Source organism: Argentina silus, assembly GCF_951799395.1.
Source record: "Argentina silus genome assembly, chromosome: 21".
In the NCBI taxonomy this organism is placed as follows: Eukaryota; Metazoa; Chordata; class Actinopteri; order Argentiniformes; family Argentinidae; genus Argentina; species Argentina silus.
Window position 1 is genome coordinate 8,127,760 of NC_139675.1, and position 25,000 is coordinate 8,152,759.

At 46.8% G+C, this 25,000-nt stretch overlaps 1 protein-coding gene across 1 annotated transcript in view; it reads right to left on the reverse strand.

The window, feature by feature from the left end:
- The window catches only part of adgrl3.1 (adhesion G protein-coupled receptor L3.1), a gene marked incomplete at both ends in the record, with an annotated part of 82,074 nt that overhangs the window by 42,094 nt on the left and 14,980 nt on the right, over positions 1-25,000 (reverse strand). Inside the window, 3 exon segments of the mRNA XM_083692840.1 lie at positions 8,591-9,391; positions 11,556-11,570; positions 20,219-20,328. Coding sequence (XP_083548966.1) covers positions 8,591-9,391; positions 11,556-11,570; positions 20,219-20,328 — 926 coding nt within the window.

Here is a 25,000-nt window from a genome sequence, read left to right on the forward strand (position 1 = left end):
ACAGGTCTAGTGGAAGCAGTTACAGACTCCTATGGAGTCTGCTTCCAAGCCCTTCTAGACTTTTAAAAGCCCCGACCGGGATCAGATCCTCAATTTGTAAGTCAGTCTGTAAGTGGTTCCAAGCTACAGGGGAGGCGAACCTAAAGGCCTGCTTCCCAAGTTCAATGCGAACCTTAGGGACGTTAAGTAAAAGTGTGTCGCTCGAACGCAAACAGTAATTACCGGTTTTGAGCGAGATATACCCACCAAGATAAGAGGGGAGCAGACCAGGGATAGACTTATATAGAAATCCACCCACCCTCCATCCACCCACCCACCCTCCATCCAGCCACCCTCCATCCAGCCACCCTCCATCCATCCAGCCACCCACCCTCCATCCACCCACCCACCCTCCATCCAGCCACCCTCCATCCATCCAGCCACCCACCCTCCATCCAGCCACCCTCCATCCATCCAGCCACCCTCCATCCATCCACCCACCCTCCATCCATCCAGCCACCCACCCTCCATCCAGCCACCCTCCATCCATCCACCCACCCTCCATCCATCCAGCCACCCACCCTCCATCCAGCCACCCTCCATCCATCCAGCCACCCTCCATCCATCCAGCCACCCTCCATCCATCCAGCCACCCTCCATCCATCCACCCACCCTCCATCCACCCACCCTCCATCCATCCAGCCACCCTCCATCCATCCAGCCACCCTCCATCCATCCAGCCACCCTCCATCCACCCACCCTCCATCCACCCACCCTCCATCCATCCAGCCACCCTCCATCCATCCAGCCACCCTCCATCCATCCAGCCACCCTCCATCCATCCAGCCACCCTCCATCCACCCACCCTCCATCCACCCACCCTCCATCCATCCAGCCACCCTCCATCCATCCACCCACCCTCCATCCATCCACCCACCCTCCATCCACCCACCCACCCACCCTCCATCCATCCACCCACCCTCCATCCACCCACCCATCCACCCACCCATCCACCCACCCACCCTCCATCCATCCAGCCACCCACCCTCCATCCACCCACCCATCCACCCACCCACCCATCCACCCACCCACCCTCCATCCATCCAGCCACCCTCCATCCATCCACCCACCCATCCACCCACCCTCCATCCATCCAGCCACCCTCCATCCACCCACCCATCCACCCACCCACCCTCCATCCATCCAGCCACCCTCCAGCCACCCATCCACCCACCCTCCACCCACCCATCCATCCAGCCACCCACCCATCCATCCATGCAGCTGTAGTCAGCATCCTGCCTGTTAGCCTGTGGTCTTCTCAGACTATTAAGCCCGTTAGCTAGTCCAGAAGTAATGAAATATGCATCTGCACTTCCAGAGCTCTTCTTCAACAGAGCAGTTTAATGAACTGGTGAGGAGGAGCCACTTCATAAATAGCACAGCACTGAGGAGGCAGGATGATGGAGACAGCACTCACATGCTGGAATACACACACACACACACACACACACACACACACACACTATGATATACACACACGCTAGAACACACACACACACACACACACACACAAGCACACACAAGCACACACAAGCACACACAAGCACACACATAGTGCAATAAGAACCAACAGGGGTAATAGCAGAATGATAATCTGTCTGGAGGGCCCAGAAGGCCCTCTAGTCTGGATAGGAGCAATGACATCCAATAGGGCTGCTTACTGCGATAACGCACAGCCCCTGTGGCGCGCACACGCACGCACGCACGCACGCACGCACACACACACATACACACAGGCACACACACACACACACACACAGGCACACACACACACACACACACATACACACAGGCACACACACACACACACACACACACACACTGCTTGTGGCAACAGCTCCAACTGCGCTGATAAGGCGGAGTGCTATACTTCAAAGAAGAACCAACCAAACGATTCTCAAGATAGAAAACAACCTCTACTGCTGTAGCAAGCTCAAAATGTCTGGCCGTCAAGTTTCTCAAGACACTCTACCTTCCCACCACATCATTTTCTTGTGTTCATGTAGCGGAGGTGGTTTGGAATCACCCTCTCGTGATGAGGTAGCCCTGCCAGGGACATGTACAGTATACTCAAGTGTCTCCCTCGGACTTTGAGGATATCCTCTTGGCCTAATGGCAGACGCTTGGGTCGTCCACGCGGGAGACCTGGGTTTGAACCCCGCCCGTCACACGTATGGTGGGATGGACAGGGTTAAAGGAGCTCCCCATGACCGGTTCACTACAGCATATAATGGCCTGGAAACCTCCGCAGGGATTGTGGCGCGATAGGGTTTCAAAGTAATAGCTCCCCACCAAAGTTTAGATGGTGCTATGGTTTAGCATATTCATTTGGTTGGTACGGCCACTGTGTCGTCAAACTGTCGCTCCCGCCGGGGCCATATATACTGAAAAATAAAAACTCACTGCAATGTAAGTCGCTTTGGATAAAAGTGTCAGCTAAATGGCAGATATTATTATTATATTATATTAGCTCCGGATTCTCCCCAGGATTTTTGGCGATCAAAGATAGTTACTCTATCGTTACTAAATATACAGTTTAATTTGCCTTGAAATGTTTACATCACCGGCCAGCTCACAGTGTGGTGCAGTCTCTTACATTCTTTGGGGAGAATCGTAGCTTGTTACAGAAAATAGGCAAAACTATTTATTATTATTATTATTATTATTATTATTATTGTTATTATTATTATTATTATTATTATTTATTATTATTTTGTTATTATTATTTATTATTCTACTTGACGTGTCAGGATCTTATCTCAATGGTCTGGAATGCCGATGTTGCATGGAAGCTAGCTGGCTAGTGGCTAATGGCTCATTGTAATTGAGATTTTGCCTGTTTGCCCTTGCTTAGCGTAGCGTAGCTTAGCATCAGCTGTTTGGCTACAGAGAGCAAGTGTCTAGGCCACCCTTGCTTAGCTTAGCTTAGCATCATCTGTTTGGCTACAGAGACCTTTGTCCAGCCCGGCCTTGCTTAGCTTAGTTTAGCTCAGAATCAGATGTTTGGCAACAGAGATTTCTGCCCTGTCCGCCCTTGCTTAGTGTAGCGTAGGGTAGCATCAGCTGTTTGGCTACGGAGAGTGAGTGTCTAGGCCAATCCAATCAGTAAGGACTCACTAGAGAGGAACCAGGTGCTACAGACTCTGGAAGATTTCAGCCCCCAACCATGATGCTGGTGTCGTAATCAATTTGGCAAAGAGAGGAAGGGGGGGGAGAGGGATAGACAGAGAGATAGAGGGGGGGAGAGAGAGGGAGAGAGAGAGAGAGAGAAAGAGAGGACACCAATCTTGCTCAATTAAGTAAATCTTCCTGTTGACAGAGCTGGGTCACCTCAGCTGGTGTAAACAGCTCTGGTTCATTATAAAGGTCTATGACACACACACACACACACACACACACCCACACACAGCATTTCTCTCACCAAAACAGGCCAAGCCACTTCGGAGCCAAATGTGACTCACAGACACAACGCCTTGGGAGAAATAATCAATATTAGAGTATCTGTGGTAACACACACACAGACACACACACACACACACACACACACACACACACACACACACACACACACACACACGCACGTTCCCTGTCTGTCTTGTCTGGCTCTGAAGCAGCAGTGGTACAGGTGGGAGGGGTTGGTCAGTGAGTGGCCTCATCAGGGAGCTGCTGAAAGCAGGTCTCGACTCCAGACTTTCAGTGACAAGATGTCCTCCCTCTAAGTCTCTCTAAGCCCAGATAACAAAGCAATGCTTTCTTCATCTCAGTCCCTTCCCTCTCTCTCTCTGTCTCTCTTTTTTCCCTCCAATCTAGCTTGGACATTTCCTGCACCACTTGGCACAGTGGACTGATTGCAATCTACAAGGGCAGAACACACACGCGCGCACACACGCAGGCACACCCACACATGCACACACACACACACACAGTGAGGAGCGGAGGGGAGGAAAGTCAATGGAGAAACTACATGCTCCACTTCCCTAGGAAATAGAACTCTGCATCTGTGGCCACGGGGAGTTCAAAGGTCAAACCCTCTACGTTGTGAATGATTGGTTTAATGGAGGCTAAGAGAAGATGAAAGAAAGAGAGTGTTTAAATGTTTATCGTCCTTATTGATTGTAACAAATGAACAGCGAGGCGAGACTGTTTTGTCTTTTAATTGTAGATTTGTTTTGTTTTTTATAGCGTGCTGAACTGTCAGCACAGCGGTGGATCTGAATATCAACATTGATGCAGGAGAAGGTTCTATAAAAGTAGGTGTTAAGACCAAAGCACTAATTACAACTGAAGACGTGAGGTGTTGAATGTTCCTGAACGCGTCTGTGTCATACAAAAGGATGTTGGTATTCAGAGCGCTGCATACAGTCAACTGTCAATTCCGCTCTTTGATAGCAGAAGAAAAAAAAAACAATGAAATGACTGTGTGCACAGTGCAATAACTACAATAAGAAAATGTGAGGACATTCCTGGAATTATGCAGCGAGATATTGCTCCACTTGTCTTACACGTTTCAATGTGTCACCTCTCTGCTATTTAATATGCATTCACACATCCAAAGAAAAGGATATTGTCACCTAATGCAAAACTGTGTGCGCGTTTTAGTGTGTGTGTGTGTGTGTGTGTGTGTGTGTGTGTGTGTGTGTGTGTGTGCGCGCGCGTGCACGTGTATGTGTGTGTACATGAGAGATGCAGAGAGAAAAAGAAAGAGAGAGAGAGAGAGAGACTGTGTGTGTCTGTGTGTGTGCGTGTGTGTGTGTGTGTGTGCGTGTGTGTGTGTGTGTGTGTGTGCGTGCGTACGTGCGTGTGTGTGGGAGTGTGTGAAATATCAAGTCAGCACTCACCCACCCCACACACCCCACTCCCCTCTCCCCTTTCCCCCATTCCCCTCTCCCAAATGCGGATAACATGAATAATTTTGTGACTTTGTTGGGAAAAACTTTGGAGAGTTTTTCAAAGTTTGTGGATGCAGATGATTCGGAGACGAGAGGCTGATCAATTATTAACACGTTTCATCTGAGGCAGCGTTCTACATACTCCATCTACAGACGTGGCATATGGTGCATGGCGCAGGATGCATGTATACGGTTCTATAATATTCATGTTAGAAGATGCCATGAAAACAACATCATGAACAGTCGAGGCGAGAGAGGGAGGGAGGGAGGGAGGGAGGGAGGGAGGGAGGGAGGGAGGATGAGAGAGATGTAGAGGCAAAGGGAGAGCGTCGGGATGAGAGATGAAGGGAGATGGTGACGGAGAGAGAGAGAGGGATAAAGAAAGAGAAGGAAGGAGAGAGTGTGAGAGAGAGGACAAGGCGGAGGAAGAGCCGAGACAGGGAGGCACGATAACCCCAAAATAAAGACGGTAAACATCTGCCAACCGCGTGAGAGAGTCACAGTCTCTGTTCAATCACTCAGAGGAGATTGATATGCATTTCCAGAAGGCATCATGTGTGTCTGTGTGCGTGGGTGTGTGTGTGCATGCGTGTGCGTGCATGCGTGCGTGCGTGCGTGCATGCGCGTGTGTGTGTGCGTGCGTGCGTGTGTGTGTGTGCGTGTGTGTGTGCGTGCGTGTGTGTGTGCGTGCGTGCGTGTGTGTGTGCGTGCGTGCGTGCGTGTGTGTGGTCATTGGAAACAGGGGAATATTACTTCTTATCTTCCAACTGATAATCCACTGACATTCTCTTCTCTTTACAGCAAGACAGAAAAGGCTCAATTAACTCTGTTTGTGTGTGTGTGTGCGTGTGTGTGTGTGTGTGTGTGTCTGTGTGTGTGTGTCTGTGTGTGTGTGTCTGTGAGGTTTTGCAGACTCTTTAATTTGCAATCCATTACTCGCTTGTAACCTCGAACCCTGTGTGTGTGTGTGTGTGTGTGTGTGTGTGTGTGTGTGTGTGTGTTGTGTCCTTTGTGGCTGTGGAGACTTTTACAAGTGCTAAAGTGAAGATAACGGTCATTGTTTGAAGCCGTTTCTCTTCAGTGCTCTGGTGTTGTGTTCTGGTACTGCTTTTACACTCATTTACCTCTTTTCATGGATTAAGAGTTCAGTGCGTGTGTGTGCGTGCGTGTGTGTGCGTGATGTTTCTCGAATGAGAAAAAAAAAAACATGTATCCACGGATAAATCCATGAACACAGTTAGCATGAGCTCATTTTGAACTGTCCAATCAGCATGCTTCATTAGAGAGAGACTCAACACAGTAATTGCGGTTCTCTGAGTTGTGTCCCGATACCATTAAATGACTTCCTCTAATCACCTTGTTTCCTACAGGAAACACCGTCAATCTAGGATGAACGAGATACTGCTAGTGGAAGCATCCTGGTGGAACACAACCATTACATCACTTATGACACACACACACACACGCACGTGCACGCACGCACGCACGCACACACGACTGGACAAGTCATGAAGAGGTGAGACTAAACGGACAAGCATCCCATTGACAGCTCAATTAGGTCAAAACCTACAACTGAAAATAACCTTCACCCTCACCTTAACCAAACCCTTCACGCTCACCTTAACCAAACCCTTCACCCTCACCTTAACCAAACCCTTCACGCTCACCTTAACCAAACCCTTCACCCTCACCTTAACCAAACCCTTCACCCTCACCTTAACCAAACCCTTCACCTTAACCAAACCCTTCACCCTCACCTTAACCAAACCCTTCACCCTCACCTTAACCAAACCCTTCACCTTAACCAAACCCTTCACCCTCACCTTAACCAAACCCTTCACCCTCACCTTAACCAAACCCTTCACCCTCACCTTAACCAAACCCTTCACCTTAACCAAACCCTTCACCCTCACCTTAACCAAACCCTTCACCTTAACCAAACCCTTCACCTTAACCAAACCCTTCAACCTCGGTTTGCTGGTCTCCGTTTCTCCCGCCAAGTAGCCCTCCTACTGATGATGTCATCAAGACGTGAGAACAGAAAAAAAAACAGAAAGATTGATAGAAAAAAAAGAGAGAAAAAACAGCACTACACATCGACCCGTCGTCTTTTCAAGACAAGTAGAAAATCATGCAGTTGAGCTACTTAATGTATTCCCTCTGTCTCTACGGTGCGAGGGCGCGGAGCGGAGCGCCATTGATTGTATTTATTTATCTTTCCCTGGTCAGCAGTCTGGCCCTCGCTGCTCTTTGGAGGTCGTTCTCTCTACATTGAATCCCCATTGATCTACTCTTTAAAGCCTCGAGAGGCACCCAGAGGTCCATTATACCAGTGATCTCCCACACTCACACACACACACACACACACACACACACGTACACACACACGCACATGCACACACACACACACACACACACACATGTACACACACACACACACACACACACACACACGTACACACACACGCGCATGCACACGCACACACACACACACACAAACGCAGATACACAAACGCACAGATACACACACACACAAACACACACACACACACACACACTCTCTAAGTGATCGGTAAAAACAAAGTTTTCACTCCGCCCCACCCCCTTCCTCTGGTTCCTAATTGCTTGTACTGTGTCTCCTCAGCGCGTGCAGGAGCATGTGTTAATCTGCCCATCATTTAATAAAGCATGGAGCCAGAGCACCTTGCCTACTCCGTAGAACGGTGTTGAGAGCCAATTACACTGGGCAAATAGCCCTAGCCTCCAGGGGCCCGGAGCCTTCCAGCCGGAGCAGGGGGGTTAGATTCCTCTCACACCCCACCTGAGAGTGCCCATCCCCCCCGCCCTCCCCCCCTCCCACTACCACCACCTCCCAGACACTCCTGGGTCCATTTAAGAGGGCAGGGTGGGGTAGGGTGGCAAGAGAGTAAGTAAGGCAGAGGCCTTCTAAGTGTGTGCAGAGGCTACACGGTATCAGCGGAGGCTGGTGGAGGTAGAAATCGGAGGACAGGCTTAGTGTAATGCACGGAACAAAATGAGAACACATGTACCATTGACACCATTCCTCATTCCATTCCATGCATTACAATGAGCCCGTCCTCCGATTTCTACCTCCACCAGCCTCCCCTGGAGTGAGGGCTTAGTGTGGGCACAGGCTACACAGATATATATGCATCCATTATGTCTAAAAATGCAACGTCAACAAAAAGACTAATCGAAACGAGAAAGGACATCTGCAGGCCTAAGTCTTGGCTGCTAAAATCAGTGTGTGCACAATCCTATCCTTCAAGCAATGGAGTTTGCATTAGGGCACCAATATACACAAACCTACAAAGCCACAGAACTTAAAGAGGAGACATTTTGGGAGCAAATAGCACATTTATTGGAGGGTGTGTTTATCCTTTCACCCTCTGTTTACACAAACCTACAGTACAATGCCAAAGAACAGAGAAGAAGAAATCAAGGAAGAAGAAGTCAAAGAATAGGAAGCCAAAGAAGAGGGAGAAGAAGAAGATGATGAAGAAAAAGAAGAGCAAAAAGAAGAAGAAGAAGAAGAAGAAGAAGAAGAAGAAGAAGAAGAAGAAGAAGAGGAAGAAGAAGAAGTAGAAGAAGAAGTCAAAGAAGAAGAAGAAGAAGAAGTCAAAGAAGGAGAGGAGACTTACCCAACCGGTTGTCGTTGTTGCCAAAGTCCAGCAGGTACTTGACCACGTGGTAGTTATTCCACACGTAGAGCAGATTATCTCGTGGATTATAATCCACCGCGGCGATGTACTGGTAGGAGTTGGGGAAGGGGATGCTCACAAACATCTCCTTGCTCTTGTCCGTGCTGTACATGTAGTCGATCTTGTTGCCCGTGGCTTCATTGTCGTCGTCTTCGTAGACCGTCTTCACCACGTAGAGCACGCCGCAGATCATGAAGGCGTTGGACGCCGACCTCTTGTCGTAGGTGGTGTCCCAGGAGCCCTCGATGCGCAGCGTGTACGGGTTCAGCTGGCTGACCACGATGCGCCCGTTGTTCTGCTCCGTGGCGTACACCACCCAGAGGCCGTTCTCGTCCACCGCCAGGTCGATGTCCGACTTGCCGCCCCAGCGGTAAGGCGACGTGTCATGGTAGTTGGCGTTGGCAATGATGGCCTCGCCGCTCTTGATGCGCGTGCGCAGGTCGAACTTGACGATGTTGCGCGTGCGCTCCTTGTTGAAGAAGAGGGCGCCGTCGTAGACCACGAAGCCCGTGCCGTCCACACGGTGGGGGAGCTTGTAGGTGGTGGTGGGCCGCCCGGCAATGAAGTCCTCCTTGGAGGAGTACTCTGTCAGGGTGTCGGTGCGGTAGGGTGTCCAGGGCATATAGTAGATCTTGTCGGAGGCCTGGAGGGGGTCCTTGCACCAGGCGCCCGACTGGTGGTCCGACTCAAACAGGTGCTCGCTCTGGTATACCCCCCGCAGTATGCCTGGGCACAGGAACACTGGGGAGAGGGGGAGAGAAAGAGAGAGAGAGAGAGAGAGAGAGGGGAGGGGGGAAGAGATAGAGAGAGAGAGATAGAGAGAGAGGACCAGAGAGAGACCATGAGGCAAGATGAGATGAGGTTTGGTTAGAGGTTTCATATCGTCTATGTGTCTGAGCAGAGACCAAAAGGAGGTATTGACAACTGTTATTCCTCTTTATGTCAACTCTATGACCCTCTAATGACATCTCTCCACAGTGAGGTAAGATGATGATATACTGACTGGTGGTTTTGGTTAAACTCTGTGTTAATTGTACAACTTCAGCACAGAATAATACTGAATAGTGTACTGTATCAAATCATCAAATCTAACATTGTTTTGTCCAGCAGATTTAATACACTAATGGTGGTCTTTAGGCATGTACTGTATGCTACATGTTCCTGTGTCTGTGTCTGTTACTGTGTCTGTATGCTCCATGTTACTGTGTCTGTATGCCCTATGTTACTGAGTCTGTGTCTGTGTCTGTATGCTCCATGTTACTGTGTCTGTGTCTGTTACTGTGTGTGTGTGTGTGTGTGTGTGTGTGTGTGTGTCTGTTACTGTGTGTGTGTGTGTGTGTGTGTGTGTGTGTGTGTTACTGTGTGTGTGTGTGTGTATGTGTGTGTGTGTGTGTCTGTTACTGTGTGTGTGTGTGTGTGTGTGTGTGTGTGTGTGTGTGTGTGTGTGTGTGTGTCTGTTACTGTGTGTGTGTGTGTGTGTGTCTGTTACTGTGTGTGTGTGTGTGTGTGTGTGTGTGTGTGTGTGTGTGTGTGTGTGTGTGTGTTACTGTGTCTGTGTCTGTGTGTGTCTGTCTGTGTCTGTATGGTACATGTTACTGTGTCTGTTACTGTGACTCAACAGATTAATAGACTTGTCCCAGAAACGAAAAGAGAAAATGGTACATCAATTACTTCCCATCCTGCTCTCCCTCCTTCCCTCCCTCCCTCCTTCCCTCCTTTCCTCCCTCCTTTATTCTCATCCCTCTCTCCCTCCCTCCTCTCCACTCTGCTCATTAGGCTCACACCACTGTTCTCTGTTTCTATTTCTGTCAGAGACCGCTGAGTGTAGAACTCTCCAACTCTTTCATCCCGTCGTCCTCCATAGAACGTTCCGGTAATTCATTTCCCACACCAGGCTTGGTATTCCCGAGTCAGAATACTGGGATTGTGTTTTATGATTGATGCGGGTGGCTTGTAAATTCCGGGAAAACAGAGAGACTGGAGTCTTGGGGACTCTAGTCATGTGACTGGAATGTGTGTCATGGAGAGAGAAGTCCAGATGTGGTTTGGTTTTCACCCTTTTCCTCCCATTTCTCACAATAGAAGTTCTGTTTCAGTCAGATTGGGAAATGGCCACAGTTGTTGTTTCCAGTACTTAATGTAATGGATATCAGCATTTTGTAAATGAGAATGCAATGGAAATTATATTAATAGAGCAGAACTGAGCTATGTTTGTCAGCAGGAATGTAACCATGTGACCGTTGAGATGAGGATGGTATGAAGAACATGTCCACCATTTTGTTGTTGTGGTTTAAAGAACTTGGGTTGACCTATAAGAAAACTGCTGTGTCTTATGACTGGTGTAATGCCTGATTCTCCTGCTGAGGAACTGTATAAAAGTATAACTGAAACTCAAGTTTGGAACTCCTCTGGCTGTCTCTCGTAAGGGGGCAGACGTTTCCTCTGTGCACAATAAATAAAAAGGTGGCTTTGCTACACTCTAGACTCAAATGGAATCTTTGTTCAGTGTTAGAATTTACACGACGACACTTAGAATTCCCATAACAAGAACGTTCTAGTTGAAGATAGCACCAGAGCATGAGACAAAGAAAAACACAGGTCTAGTACTGTATGCCAATCAAAAAGCTATTTCTATGCTCTAAGACCTGAGAAGTGTCTTAATATAGTGCTGCTGAGCATGAAGGAGTCGTCTCTGTCACTGTTGACTAGACACAGACGTGTTTGCTTCAAACAGCATTTCACTGACAAAACACTACTTTCAGCAGTCACAATGACAGGGACAAAACGAAGATATTCTTTATGCTTTTCACAAAGGGTAGTGTGTGAGTGTGTGTGTGTGTGTGTGTGTGCGCGTGCGCGTGTGCGTGTGTGTGTGTGTGTGTGTGTGTGTAAGGCAGTGACTTACCTTTCTGTTCCACTTCTATTCCAGCCAATCGGGGGAAGATAAAAAGAAAGGAGAGAGGAGGAGAAGAAGAGAGGACATAAATAGATGAGTGATGCAATAATAAGAATATTATCATAATACAATCCTAGATCTCCACAATCTGTCCCATATTTCACCATAACCTTGTGAAAGTGCCGGGAAGTTCTTCATGTTTTATTGGTAATAAAATAACGTAATCGTCCAAGGAGACCTCAACAGGGATTTTTTTGAGTCCTGAGAGCTAATGCGTTTTACACACACATGAGCTTGCACGCACACACACACACACACACACAAACGCACTGTGTTGTTGCTATAGTATACAGCACAAGAAGAAAACAATGCAAATTAAAGTGACATAATGTGTGGTTTAATGTAATGTGTGCAAATAGCAGCAGAGGAAATGGAAATCAGAGCATCCATTTGATCACTGGGACCATTTCACAGCAGCAGGGCCAAAACACCCTCATTAAAAAGCATCCTATTGCACAGTGTGTGTTGTGTGTGTGTGTGTGTGTGTGTGTGTGTGTGTGTGTGTGTGTGTGTGTGTGTGTGTGTGTGTGTGTCAAGTTGCTCTCTCTTATAAAGAACGAGTGTAAACTCTGACTTCAATACCCAATATTTTTCCTGTGTGATGTGAGTTGATTTAGCCATGCAATTTTAAACTTAGTCGACTAGCCCCCATCCCTCCCATAGTTTTTTGTACACAGAACGCAGTTACCCAAAACGCAACACTGTTACCTGAACATTTCAAGCACTGTACAGTGTGTGTGTGTGTGTGTGTGTGTGTGTGTGTGTGTGTGTGTGTGTGTGTGTGTGTGCGTGCATGCATCTGTGTCATGCACATGTGTGTATGCACGTGTGTGTGCGTCCGTGTGTGTCCAAAGAGGAAGCCGAGCGCTTCCAGTAGAAGTTCTCGGCGGTCAGAGCCTCTCTCTCTTCTGCTATCCAGAGTGTTGTCTTTAGTGTGTTGCAGAAGGGAGTGGGAGGAATGAAATATACACATTTTTCCTCTCTATCCTCTTTAAACATATGAATTCCATTTCACCTAGAGGACCCGAGGGGACGGGAGGGAATGTGAACATGGTAGTAACCTTACTCTGCCGAGCTAGCCGGCTGCTCTTAAGTCTTTTAAGGCTGTTTAACACACTGGGAGTAGGACTGCTCTCTGGGGGATGGAGGGATGAGAGGGGGGTTGGGGGGGAGGGGGGGGGAGGGGTGGGGGAGGAGAGGAGAGGAGTGGATTTATATATAGCACCAACACCATACATACATGCACGCATGAACTCAGAAACGCATTAAAGCAAAAACAACACATATGCACAGACTGGTACTGTACAAGCACACACACGCACACACGCACGCACACATACACGCACACATACACGCACACACGCACGCACACAACCATAACACACTTTCCATCATGAAAGATGCATTATAAGGGGTGAGTGTTGGCACAGCTTGTGGTAAATAAGCCATCATCAGGGTGGGGAACATGTAAAACTCAAACGTCTGTGTGTGTGTGTGTGTGTGTGTGTGTGTGTGTGTGTGTGTGTGTGTGTGTGTGTATGTGTGTGCGTGCTGCGGAGTGTTAAGATATTAAAACGCCTCCGTGCCAAGATGTACTCTCCCTGTGAGGTGGGTTGGGAGCGTGGTGGAGGGTGGGGGAGTGACAATCATTCCATTATATACTCTACTCCATGAAGACACACAGAGGCACACGCGTAAGTAGAATACACACACACACACATACATACACACACACACACACACACACACACACACACTCCATGAACTCTTAATCCATGAAAAGAGGTAAATGAGTGTAAAAGCAGTACCAGAACACAACACCAGAGCACTGAAGAGAAACGGCTTCAAACAATTACCGTTATCTTCACTTTAGCACTTGTAAAAGTCTCCACAGCCACAAAGGACACAACACACACACACACACACACACACACACACACAGTCACACACGCACACACACACAGTCACACACACACACGCATACACACACACACACACACGCACACATGCACACACACACACACACACACACACACACACACACACACACACACACACACACACAGGGTTTGAGGTTACAAGCGAGTAATGGATTGCAAATGAAAGAGTGTGCAAACGACAAACATTCCAAATGGCAGCTGAAATGTCAAACAAATGTCACTCAATTTGTGTAACACTCGGAACACAGCGACTACGTTAGATTAGCAGTTAGCTTCAGTTGTGTGCCCACTACACGATTATTTTGTTGCCGTGACATCTATTGAATACTCGAGACTCGAGGAAGTCAGGTGAGTACTGTACTGTAGGTGTTTGTCAACCGTAAAGATTAAAAAAACTGCCGACGCTTTGGAGCGCCCCAGGGGAGGCTGGTGGAGGTAGAAATCAGAGGACGGGCTCATTGTAATGCGTGTGTGGACGGAATGAGGAATGGGGTCAAACAAACATGTTTAAAACCATTCCATGCATTACAATGAGCTCGTCCTCCCATTTCTACCTCCACCAGCCTCCACAGGATAAATGCAGGGGAGAGATTTTTTTTTTTGATATTTCAAGGTTTGTTCATGGTTAGTGTTTTCAAAAATGAAAGACAAGAGGCTTGACTATAGAGGGGGGGTTTTTTCAGAGAAAAGACAAGACAAGGACTTCTTCAAGACATCTTATGACAAGTGACTCGTCTTGATATATGTCCTTGCAGCTGAAACGTCAGTGATGAAATGTTGCCTTTCAATCTTTTGTGTTGTATTTTTCGACAGTTAACTGCTGTGAGAGATGTTTTCATAAAACCTTTCAAAAAATATGTTTGGTGTTTTTTGGAAACAGGGAGCAATGTCTCTATTGTGCATGGTCAACCTTGAAAGAGCCACTGTGTTGGCCTTCACCGCCATGCACACGCACGCACGCGGTCACACACACGCACACGCACAGGCACACGCACACACACACACACAGAAACTGTGTTAACCTCACTGTACTGCAGTGTGGAGATATTAGCATTTTTATTGAAAACTTATGGTTTATTAAAGAGGTATTAGACTATGCGTAAAGACGGTGTGTGTGTGTGTGTGTGTGTGTGTGTGTGTGTGTGTGTGTGTGTGTGTGTGTGTGTGTGTGTGTCTGTGTGTGTTCTCTGAGACAGTGGGCTGAGACAGTGTGTGCGTGACCAGGCGTGCATGTGTGCGAGCGTACGTGTGTGCATGTGTGTGTGTGTGCTTGTGTGTGTGTGTGTGTTCTCTGAGACAGTGGGCTTGCGCCCTCACCACTCTCATCTCTGTGATCTCCAATCAGTTCAGCCAGCTAAAACCAAGGTCATTTACGGAGACACACAGACTCTCTCTCCCTCTCTCTCTCTCTCTCTCTCTCCCTCGCTTTCTTTCTCTCTGCCCCTCCCTCCCTCTCTTTCTCTCTTTGTCTTCCCTGTTCCCCTCTCTTGCCACCACAATTTCCCTCTGTCTCATCCTCTCGCTCTCCCTCTCTCGCTCTCCCTCTCTCTCTCTCTCTCTCTCTCTCACACAATTTTCAATTCAATGAGTTTTATTGGCACGACAAGACATTATCTCACATTGCCAAAGCAAACATATAATAATTTATCCAAATATTAAATAAGCGGTGAGAGAACATAAATTACGAAATAATAATAATTTCAGTAATGATAGGAGACAGAGTAACATATTAAATGTGGTGTCTTGTTCCGATGCCTGTCCCTAAGGTTGTGGCAGGATCCCACATACCTGGCAGCCAATTTGGAACACAGAGTTTTACCCCAATAAATATTGCATTTTTTCATATCTCATAGCTGCATATTTGTGTTGCTCTCTCTCTCTCTCTCTCTCTCTCTCCCTCTCTCATTATCTCCTCTCCCGCTCCCTCCTTCCCTCCACCTCTTTCTATCTCATAACTGAGTATTCTGTCATTAGCTCAATGACAGAGATCAAAATCCACAGCTCTCTCTCCCCCAATCCCTCTCGCCCTCTCCCTCCCCCTCTCTTTCTCTGTCTCCCCCCCACTCTACTCTCGCTCTCTCCCCGTTCCTCCCTGTCTCTTTCTGTCTCCCCCCCACCCCCACCACACTCTCTCTCTCTCCCCCTTCCTCCCCCTCCCTCCCCTCCCTCGGATATGAAACACACACAGATAGACAGAAGATAGAATTTTAAAGGACAGAAGCCTGGTCTCCAGGACGACGGGGGTCCGCAGTTCCGTGGGACGGCAGCGGCGGTGGCGTTATGAAGCGATCTGACAGAAACGTTCATAATTGGGCGAACAAGACGATGCTATCTTTTAATTAGCTTCTCCTCAGAGCCCCAGGAACCATTGTCTGAAATAGATTGTGTGGGTATTACTAGCATATCGCTAAGGCTTTTCAATGGGAGATACTGTTTATATGATCGCTAGCTAATTGCTTCAGCATACAAGTTGGCGAGCTCGGAGCTATGAGGAACTACGAGGCTCATCCGGACGGGTATTGACATTGGAAGTCAGAGAGGTTAGACTCTTTCTATTAGCAATCTAGTGCAACCTGACACTTTTTAATAGGCATGGACTGTGTGTGTCTCAGGGGAGGCTGGTGGAGGTAGGAATCGGAGGACGGGCTCATTGTAATGCATGGAGTGGAATGAGGAATGGTATCAAGCATGTGTGTAGCCTCCCCTAATGTATCTATAATGTATAATATAATAGGTTGCTATGAGGGGCCATGGCATGTATATGAGTGCTTATAAAGCCTAATTGAACATCGCAGACGTGACAGAAGGTACCATAAATGCGTGTATCCACAGGAAGTTCAAGGAAAGTGTTTCCTGCCAAAACTCCGACAGTAAGTTTGGCAGCGGAGCGACAGACACACTCCAAACACGAGAGAGAGCGGGAGCGTGCCGTATAATGAGCTTTGGAGAGCAGCCAAGAGAGAGAGAGAGAGAGAGAGAGCGAGAGAGAGAGAGAGAGAGAGAGAGAGCGAGAGAGAGAGAGAGAGAGAGAGAGAGCGAGAGAGAGAGAGAGAGCGAGAGAGAGAGAGAGAGAGACAGAGAGAGAGAGAGAGAGAGAGAGAGAGAGAGAGAGAGAGAGAGAGAGAAGAGAGAGAGAGAGAGAGAGAGAGAGAGAGCGAGGGAGAGAGACAAAAAAGCCTTGAAAAAAAAAACAAGAAAGCAAAGAAAAACTGGAGCAAAATATCACCGCAAATTGGGAGCATACATAATTTAATTACCTGTATTAAAATCCTCCCGGATTTCTAAGACCTTGGCAACACATGTGAAGAAAAGAAAGAAAACAGCCCAAACTCAAGCCCAAGTAGCATCCCCAGGTGGCATCTGGAGATGTTAACGGTCCAATCAGAGCCTGCGATTAGCATGATTGGCCACATCTGAGCCCCAGAGGTGACCAACGGCCAATTACACTGATGGGTTGTTAGCGGATACCACTTAGCTCCACCCCCAGCCCCCCTCTCTCTCTCCTCTCCACCCCCCCCCCCCCCCCATCCACCCCCCCCCCCCCCCCCAAGATTATTGGAACATAGCTGCGTTCCAATATTCACGCGTCTAGCCCACTGCTGAAATGAAGCACTTGATTGGCCAATGTGTTCTCAGCAGTATGCAGTCTATTGGCCAATGTGATATTGAAGCCTATATCTTTGTAGAGTTATTACAGTATCATTGTTACTGCATGTGTAAAGCACAGAGGGAATCGAAGCATTCAGAGGCGGCACCATAGCAACTAAGCATCATTTGATTGAACATTCCGATGTCAGTTGAGTTGAGTTGGTTGTTAATAAAGCTGTAAACTTCCAAATGGTACACCAAAAGATGGCCGCCAGTGACCATGAAATGTTGATTTGAATGGGCATGTGTGTTCTACTCAATCTCTTTCTATGTCCAGTTCTGTGCAAATGCACAGTCCTAATGCACTCCCCTATGTCTGTTAGCAGAGCCAGCTAATGGCTGTGGTTTCAGGAGCCAGCTTCAGAGGGGGAATGTTATCCAGATGGACACTCGTGTTATCAGATCAGCCTGGAACTAATTTTGCTGCATGCCGCGTTGTTCTTAGGGCAACTCAATAACGTCACAACATTACACAGGTATCACTACACAGGTGCTCTCTCTCTCTGTCTCACAGATGCAGATGCGGAAACACACACACAGATGCCCAGCAAGCACGCGCACGCACACACACACACACACACACACACACACACACACACACACACACACACACACACACACACACACACACACAGGCAAAAGGCAACTCAAAGGCAACTCAATAAAGTGGGAACATTAAGCAGGTGTCAGGTTGCTGTTTCCATCTGCTTGGTAGAGGCGTCTGATAGTTGGATTATTTAATCTGCTCGTCACCTGAAACGGCAGGGCCTATTTACTGAGACATAATTGAATGTTTCCGGGGGATACTGACTTGGCTGTCTTCGAGAAGGAATGATGCCAGGTTGTATTCTGATACACTTTGTCTGAAGTGGATGTGGGAGAGTGAGAAACTATGTTGTCAAGATCACTATTGTAAATGTAATAGAAAATATTATATTGTACCATTTTCTAGTGGCTATAAACCACCTGAGATGAATGCTTGTATAGTGTATTCTATCACACCCAGTGCATTATATGACTATTATGGATAGAGGACTATTAGAGGACTGTTATAGGACTAGGATTATTAAGGACAATTACTATTATCAGACTATTATAGGACTAGGACTATTATAGGACAAGGACGAGGACTCTCGTCTATTATATAACTATTAGAGGACTATTAGAGGACTATTATATGACTAGTATAGGACTATTATAGGACTTTTGTAGGACTTGTATAGGACTAGTATAGGACTATTATATGACTAGTATAGGACTATTATAGGACTTGTATAGGACTAGTATAGGACTATTATATGACTAGTATAGGACTATTATAGGACTTTTGTAGGACTTGTATAGGACTAGTATAGGACTATTATATGACTAGTATAGGACTATTATAGGACTTTTGTAGGACTTGTATAGGACTAGAACTAGGACTATTATATGACTACATAGGACTAGGACTATTATTGGACTATAATAGGACTAGGACTAGTATAGGACTAGTATAGGACTGTTATATGACTATATAGGACTAGTATAGGACTATTATAGGACTAGTATAGGACTAGTATAGGACTAGTATAGGACTAGTATACTGTAGGACTCTGACTAGGACTGTTATAGGACTATTATAGAACTAGAACTACTCCTATGACATATCATAACAGCTCATGGCTTCTTATAACAGCCTGTGTGAACGCATACAAGTCTACAATACTGTATATTGATAATCTGTCAATCATAGAGTCATAAAGGACGTTAAATCATAAGTGCGTTCATCACTGAGTCCTGTCTACTCCCAGCAACACAAACAACATGGTGGTGCGTGAGCATTATTTGATATTTGAAGAGTTTCATTGTAAAAATCTAAATCATTTTGACATAATAGATTATAATTTCAAGAATATCATTATTGTGTAAGCAAATACCTGAACAAACCATAGCTACTGTCCTTTGGAAGGTATCGCGAAGGATTTTTACGTCATGACAGCAATCATTTTATCAAAGAGAGCATAACCCATCTTATTTGGAATTCCCCTGACTTCAGCCCCTCTCAACCCTCTGACCCAGACAGGCTCATTGTAATGCATGGAACGGAATGAGGAATGGAGTGTTTGATACCCTTCCTCATTCCATTCCATGCCTGACAAAAAGCTTGTCCTGCGTCTTCTGCCTCCGCCAGTCTCCCCTGCTGTCAACACAGAGCCAGAGGTCAGGGGTCAGACAGTGAGAGCTGTCATCATCCTGTCATCCTAGGCCATACTTCCTTTTCATCCATCCATCCTTCCTTCCTTCCTTCACAATCACACCATCATTCCTCATATTTTCCATCCTTACCCAGTGTCTCCTGTGTGTGTGTGTGTGTGTGTGTGTGGGGGGGGGGGGGATCATGCCCCTCCCTTTGTGACTTTCCATGAACCACAGTGATGACATATTAGTCCTGTGTGGCTCAGTGTGCTAGCAATGCTCAGGTTGTTGGTTCGAATTCCCGCTGGGACCATATATACAAAACATGTATTCACTCACTTTGGAAAAAAGCATCTGCTTAAAGGCATATACTGTACATTACATTGATGAATGTATATGTGAGTATGTTATGGTAGTGCAGTAGTATAGATGTAGAGGTGAATAGTATAGGTACATGGTAGTGAAGATCACATCAAAGAATCCAGCACGCTCTCCTCCTTCAAACGATCCCTCAAAACCCATCGTTTTAAACTTGCTTTTAACCTTCAACTATTTGTGTTATTGTTTTTACTGGTTGCTTTTGTTTCATTTTTTATTTGTCTATCTACTCTTGTTCTCTCCACGGCATGTAGTGTCTTCGAGTGCTGAGAAAAGCGCTAACACAAAATAAATGCATTATTATTATTGTTATTATTATTAAGATGAGTAGCATAGATGTATATTACTCTAGTAGTATAGATGTATATTACTCTAGTAGTATAGATGTATATTACTCCAGTAGTATAGATGTATATTACTCTAGTAGTATAGATGTATATTACTCTAGTAGTATAGATGAGTACTTACTGTAGGGGACACACTCGTATTGTACTTCCAGGTACTTGTATGTTCCGGGGCAGGGGTCTGGGAAGACGTCAGGCCCAGCTACCACGGCACACTGGGTCCGGTTGTTACACCTAGAAACAGCAAGGTACACATCAGCTTTAATCCTAACATTAATACAGTACACACACACGCACGCACGCACACACACACACACACACACACACACACACACACACACACACACACACACACACACACACACACACACACAGACAGACAGACAGAGAAGGGTTTCCATCCACATTAGTGTGTGAATAATAATAGTGCAGTGTGTGGAGGAGAGGACAATAAGCTGAAGGGAAACCCATTGTGCCCTCCAGACTCAGGTAATTAATTCCCATTATCAAGGGGCCTCGCCCGACCCACACACCAGAGTAAGTACTTTCCACTGTCATTAACACTGGGTTATGGCAGCAGAGGGTGTATGTGTGGGTGTGTGTGTGTGTGTGTGTGTGTGTGTGTGTGTGTGTGTGTGTGTGTGTGTGTGTGTGTGTGTGTGTGTGTGCGTGTGTGTGTGTGTGGGAGGGTTGGGAGAGGGGGGTGCATGTGTGTGTGTGGTGCGTGCGTGTGTGCGTGTGTGGGTATGGTATGAGCTAGTTGTTTATGTGAGGGTTTCGTTAATTAAACATCCAGTACACCCTCCTGTGAACCTCATAAATGAGTATAGGAAATGTAATATCATAAACCCCCCCCCAACACACACACACACACACACACACACAGTTAGAAAAAAAGGTTTCTTAGGGGTTCTTTATGTCACCCTTAAGGTGAGGTGTCACAAACATATATAGAACCATTTCAGCAAGGTGGTGATATTTGGAACCTTGTTATCAGAGAGGTGTGATTTTTAACCTGTTGGCCTGTCTGTTTGACACGCACGCACGCACGCACGCACGCACACACGCACACACGCACACACGCACACACACACACACACACACACACACACACACACACACACTCCTGCCACATCTTCCCAAATCTCAATATGATTTCCTGGTTTAAGGTTGAATGAAGAAAATAATATTTCTGATGAAATAAAGATAGAAGTCCCACTGGGGCTATTTCTGACACTGAATAGCAATTTCCTCCCTCATAAGAATATCTAAATATTCCTTCTCTCCCCCCCCCTCTCTCTCTCCTACTCTCCCTCTCTCTGTCTCTTCTCTCTCCCTTTCTCCCTCCCTCCCTCCCTCCCACCCTCTTTCCACCTGTCACAGCCACGACGTTTAAATTAAGGCCAGTGAGCTTCTACCAGTGAGAATACCTAATGAGAACTCCAACTTCCCCAGTCCAACTCCTCATTGTAACGACCTGTGTTTAACATAACAGCATATTATACATACATCAAACATACTGTACTTGGACACTAATTTACTTCTCAGTTCAATATTAGCATACTGTCGCTAAGGTTATTGAACTTTGATGCTAGTGTCTTAGAAGTGAGTATTGGCTAGGCACCGTCGAAAGGTACAATGGCACTTTAATGAATATGAAAATCTAAAGCATAAATCTTGGTGCACATTGCTATCGTGATTTTTCTTATTTATTCTGACCGCCGGCATACACACACATGTACATGCACGCACACACGCACGCACGCACGTACGCACGCACACATTCTGGCCAGCAGGCCTGATGTTAGGGAGATTTCAGTAAAGGGGTTTGAGAGCCATCATATCAGACGTATTGTAATGATGATTTCCGCCAGTCTTTCACAAATACTCCTTTTTCCTTTCCTTTCTCTCTTCTTGCTTTTGTGCTTCTGTGATTTTTTTTTCACCCGGCAGTGACTTCACCCGGCGGCACCATCGGTCACATGTCATCACTGTGAGACAGGAGCGGTCGGGGGACATAGATTCAGGTGATGGCACCGATTGGCTCACCACTCCGGACGGACGCGGCTCACTGGATCAAACACGGGTACCAGAGCGCAAACCCTGATGACATCACTCTTCCACAAGCACAAAGACGGGGCCGAGCCATTAGTGATGATGTCACAGCACAGGTGGGCAAAATAGGGAAGTGAAATAGACTGCTAATATTTATTTATATTTATTATTTATCTATGTGTTTATTTGAGTAGGGACAGCTAATTTTCAGTGTCCGTCCCTAAATACACAGAAAAATTAAAGGAAATCACATAATCACACAATATGAAGATTTATCGACAGAGAAGATATTTCTGCCTGTTTATACAACACATCGGGGAGGTGGAGTGATTATGATGGGCACCGAGACGTCGTAGCTTAGCCCAGGGGCGCGAGGTTGATAGAATGATGTTCTTATGTGGAATATTCTTTAGGTACGGCAGAGGGACAGCTTATTTCAATGTGAAGCGGACTGTCTATCCTCTCTCCCCCTCTCTCTCTCCCCCTCGCTCTCTCCCTCTCTCTCTTTCTCTCCCTCTCTCTCTCCCTCTCTCTCTCTCCCTCGCTCTCTCCCTCTCTCTCTCTCTCTCTCCCTCGCTCTCTCCCTCTCTCTCTCTCTCTCTCTCTCTCACCGTCTATCTAGGTCTCCAATTATCTCTAAGCCCAGATAACAAAGCAATGCTTCTTCTTCTCAAGTCTCCATACTTCCTAGCCTTGTGACTCACTCTCTCTCTCTCTCTCTTTTTTCTCTGTCTGTCTCTCTGTTAGTCTGCGTGTCTGTCTGCCTGTTTGTCTGTCTCTCTGTTAGTCTGCCTGTCTGTCTGTCTGTCTGTCTTTAACCCACTTAGCTTCAGTAGCTCGACAGCGAAACCTCTCTCTCTGTCTTCCTCTTTATATCCTCATTATCTCTCTCTCTCTCTCTCTCTCTCTCTCTCTCTCTCTCTCTCCATCTCTGATCCCTTCATTCCTCCAGGGGCTCAGTGTTAGCTTGCTCTAGCCTCCCTCCAGCCTCGCCAAAGCCCTCTGTGACGTCAGGTGTCTGTCTGAACCAGCCCTGTCATCTGCCTGGCTGCCTGCCTGCACGCACGCACGCACGCACGCACGCACGCACGCACGCACGCACGCACGCACGCACGCACACACACACACACACACACACACACACACACACACACACACACACACACACACACACACACACACACACACACACACACACACACACACACACACACACACACACACACACACACACACAAACATAGCCTGTCTGGCTATCTGAAAAGCCTCTTTCCCTCCCACAGCTAGAACAACACATGGAGAAAGAGATTCAGATATCATAGCACTCAACCTGACCCAAGCCAATTCTGTGAGCAGAGGGACATACACGCTCGGTGAATACCCTCTTTACTTGTAGGTAGTCTCGCACACACGTGTGAACACACACACACACACACACACACACACACACACAACCTCACCCGTGGCACAGAAGAGAGTTGGGTATGTTCATTAACGCACAAAATAAAATGCAGCCATCTTTTTTGTACTTTTTTTTTTCTCACTCTTGGCCAAAAAATTAAAAAGAGAGTTTTAATAAGCATGACCACTTCAAAACAAGCAGTGGCCTGGATACAGCGGAGCTGCTGGCTCCCCTCCCTCCACAACACTGAGCACCAAGGGAGAGATGCTGCAGCGGCTGTTGTTGATGATGTCCATGTTTAGTTTTTTTGGTTTGCTGACCTTTCTTTCTCTCTCTCTCTCGCTCTCTAATTTTAATTTGAAAGTGGTGAACATTCACAGACACAGACACACACACACACACACACACACACACACAAACACACACACACACACACACACACACACACACACACACACATATGCAAATGCACCCACACCACCACATAGGCACACCAAAGTGCATGAGCGGAGATCAGAGATGGTGTGTGAGAGCATGTGTTGATGAAGTGATTTTAATTACAGCGCCCGTTCACAGCCGTGAGAGGATTCATGTTTCAGACTGAGCAGTGTCTGAGGCACCAAGTGACGCACACAGACAAACAGCCTCATGGAAACACTCCAGATTCTAGAACACCAACAGAACATTCTAGACTTTAGCACACCATCTGCACATTCTATATTCTAGAATTGAAAATCGTGCTCTAGGGCATAACCTGAACATCCTTGCCGAAAACACTACTTCAACATCCTAGAACCCCACCTAAACACTCTAGAACAGCTGAACGCTCTAGAAGACCACCTGAACACTCCAGAACACCTGAACACTCCAGAACACCACCTGGACACTCCAGAACACCTGAACACTGAAGAACACCACCAAAAACGAATCAATCTATTGATAATAATGATATTCTGCCAAGCAATATCAATGATAAAAGCAGTATTTGAACTTGTTCAATCTCCATGACCGTGCATTACTGTGGCTGGCCAATGGCCAAGCCAGGACATCAGGAGTGACAAATCAATTCTAGCCAATCAGATGGCGTGACTCAACAACTGGTCTCCGCCTTCCATTCCGCGAGAGAGAGAGGATGATTGAAAATTCAACTGATAATATCCGACTGAGAAATTAGCTTCAAACCGGCGAAAAGTTTGAAAAAGATAGCACAAAAGAAGGCAACAACAATTCCCGTTCACCCTAAACTACTATATAGTTGATATTTGAGAGCTTATTCCAAGCAAGGCGTCGGTGAATTGTTGCTCCAAACTTTAGCCAACTGAGTGCTAGTTGCGTGAGCAGCTAGGCTAGCTAGCTATGCTAACGTGTCGTGTGGTCAATAGTGAATATAGGCTAACAGCCCGTGTTCCCAGCTAAGATTCACGGCGAGCTTTTAAGATAAGAATAGCA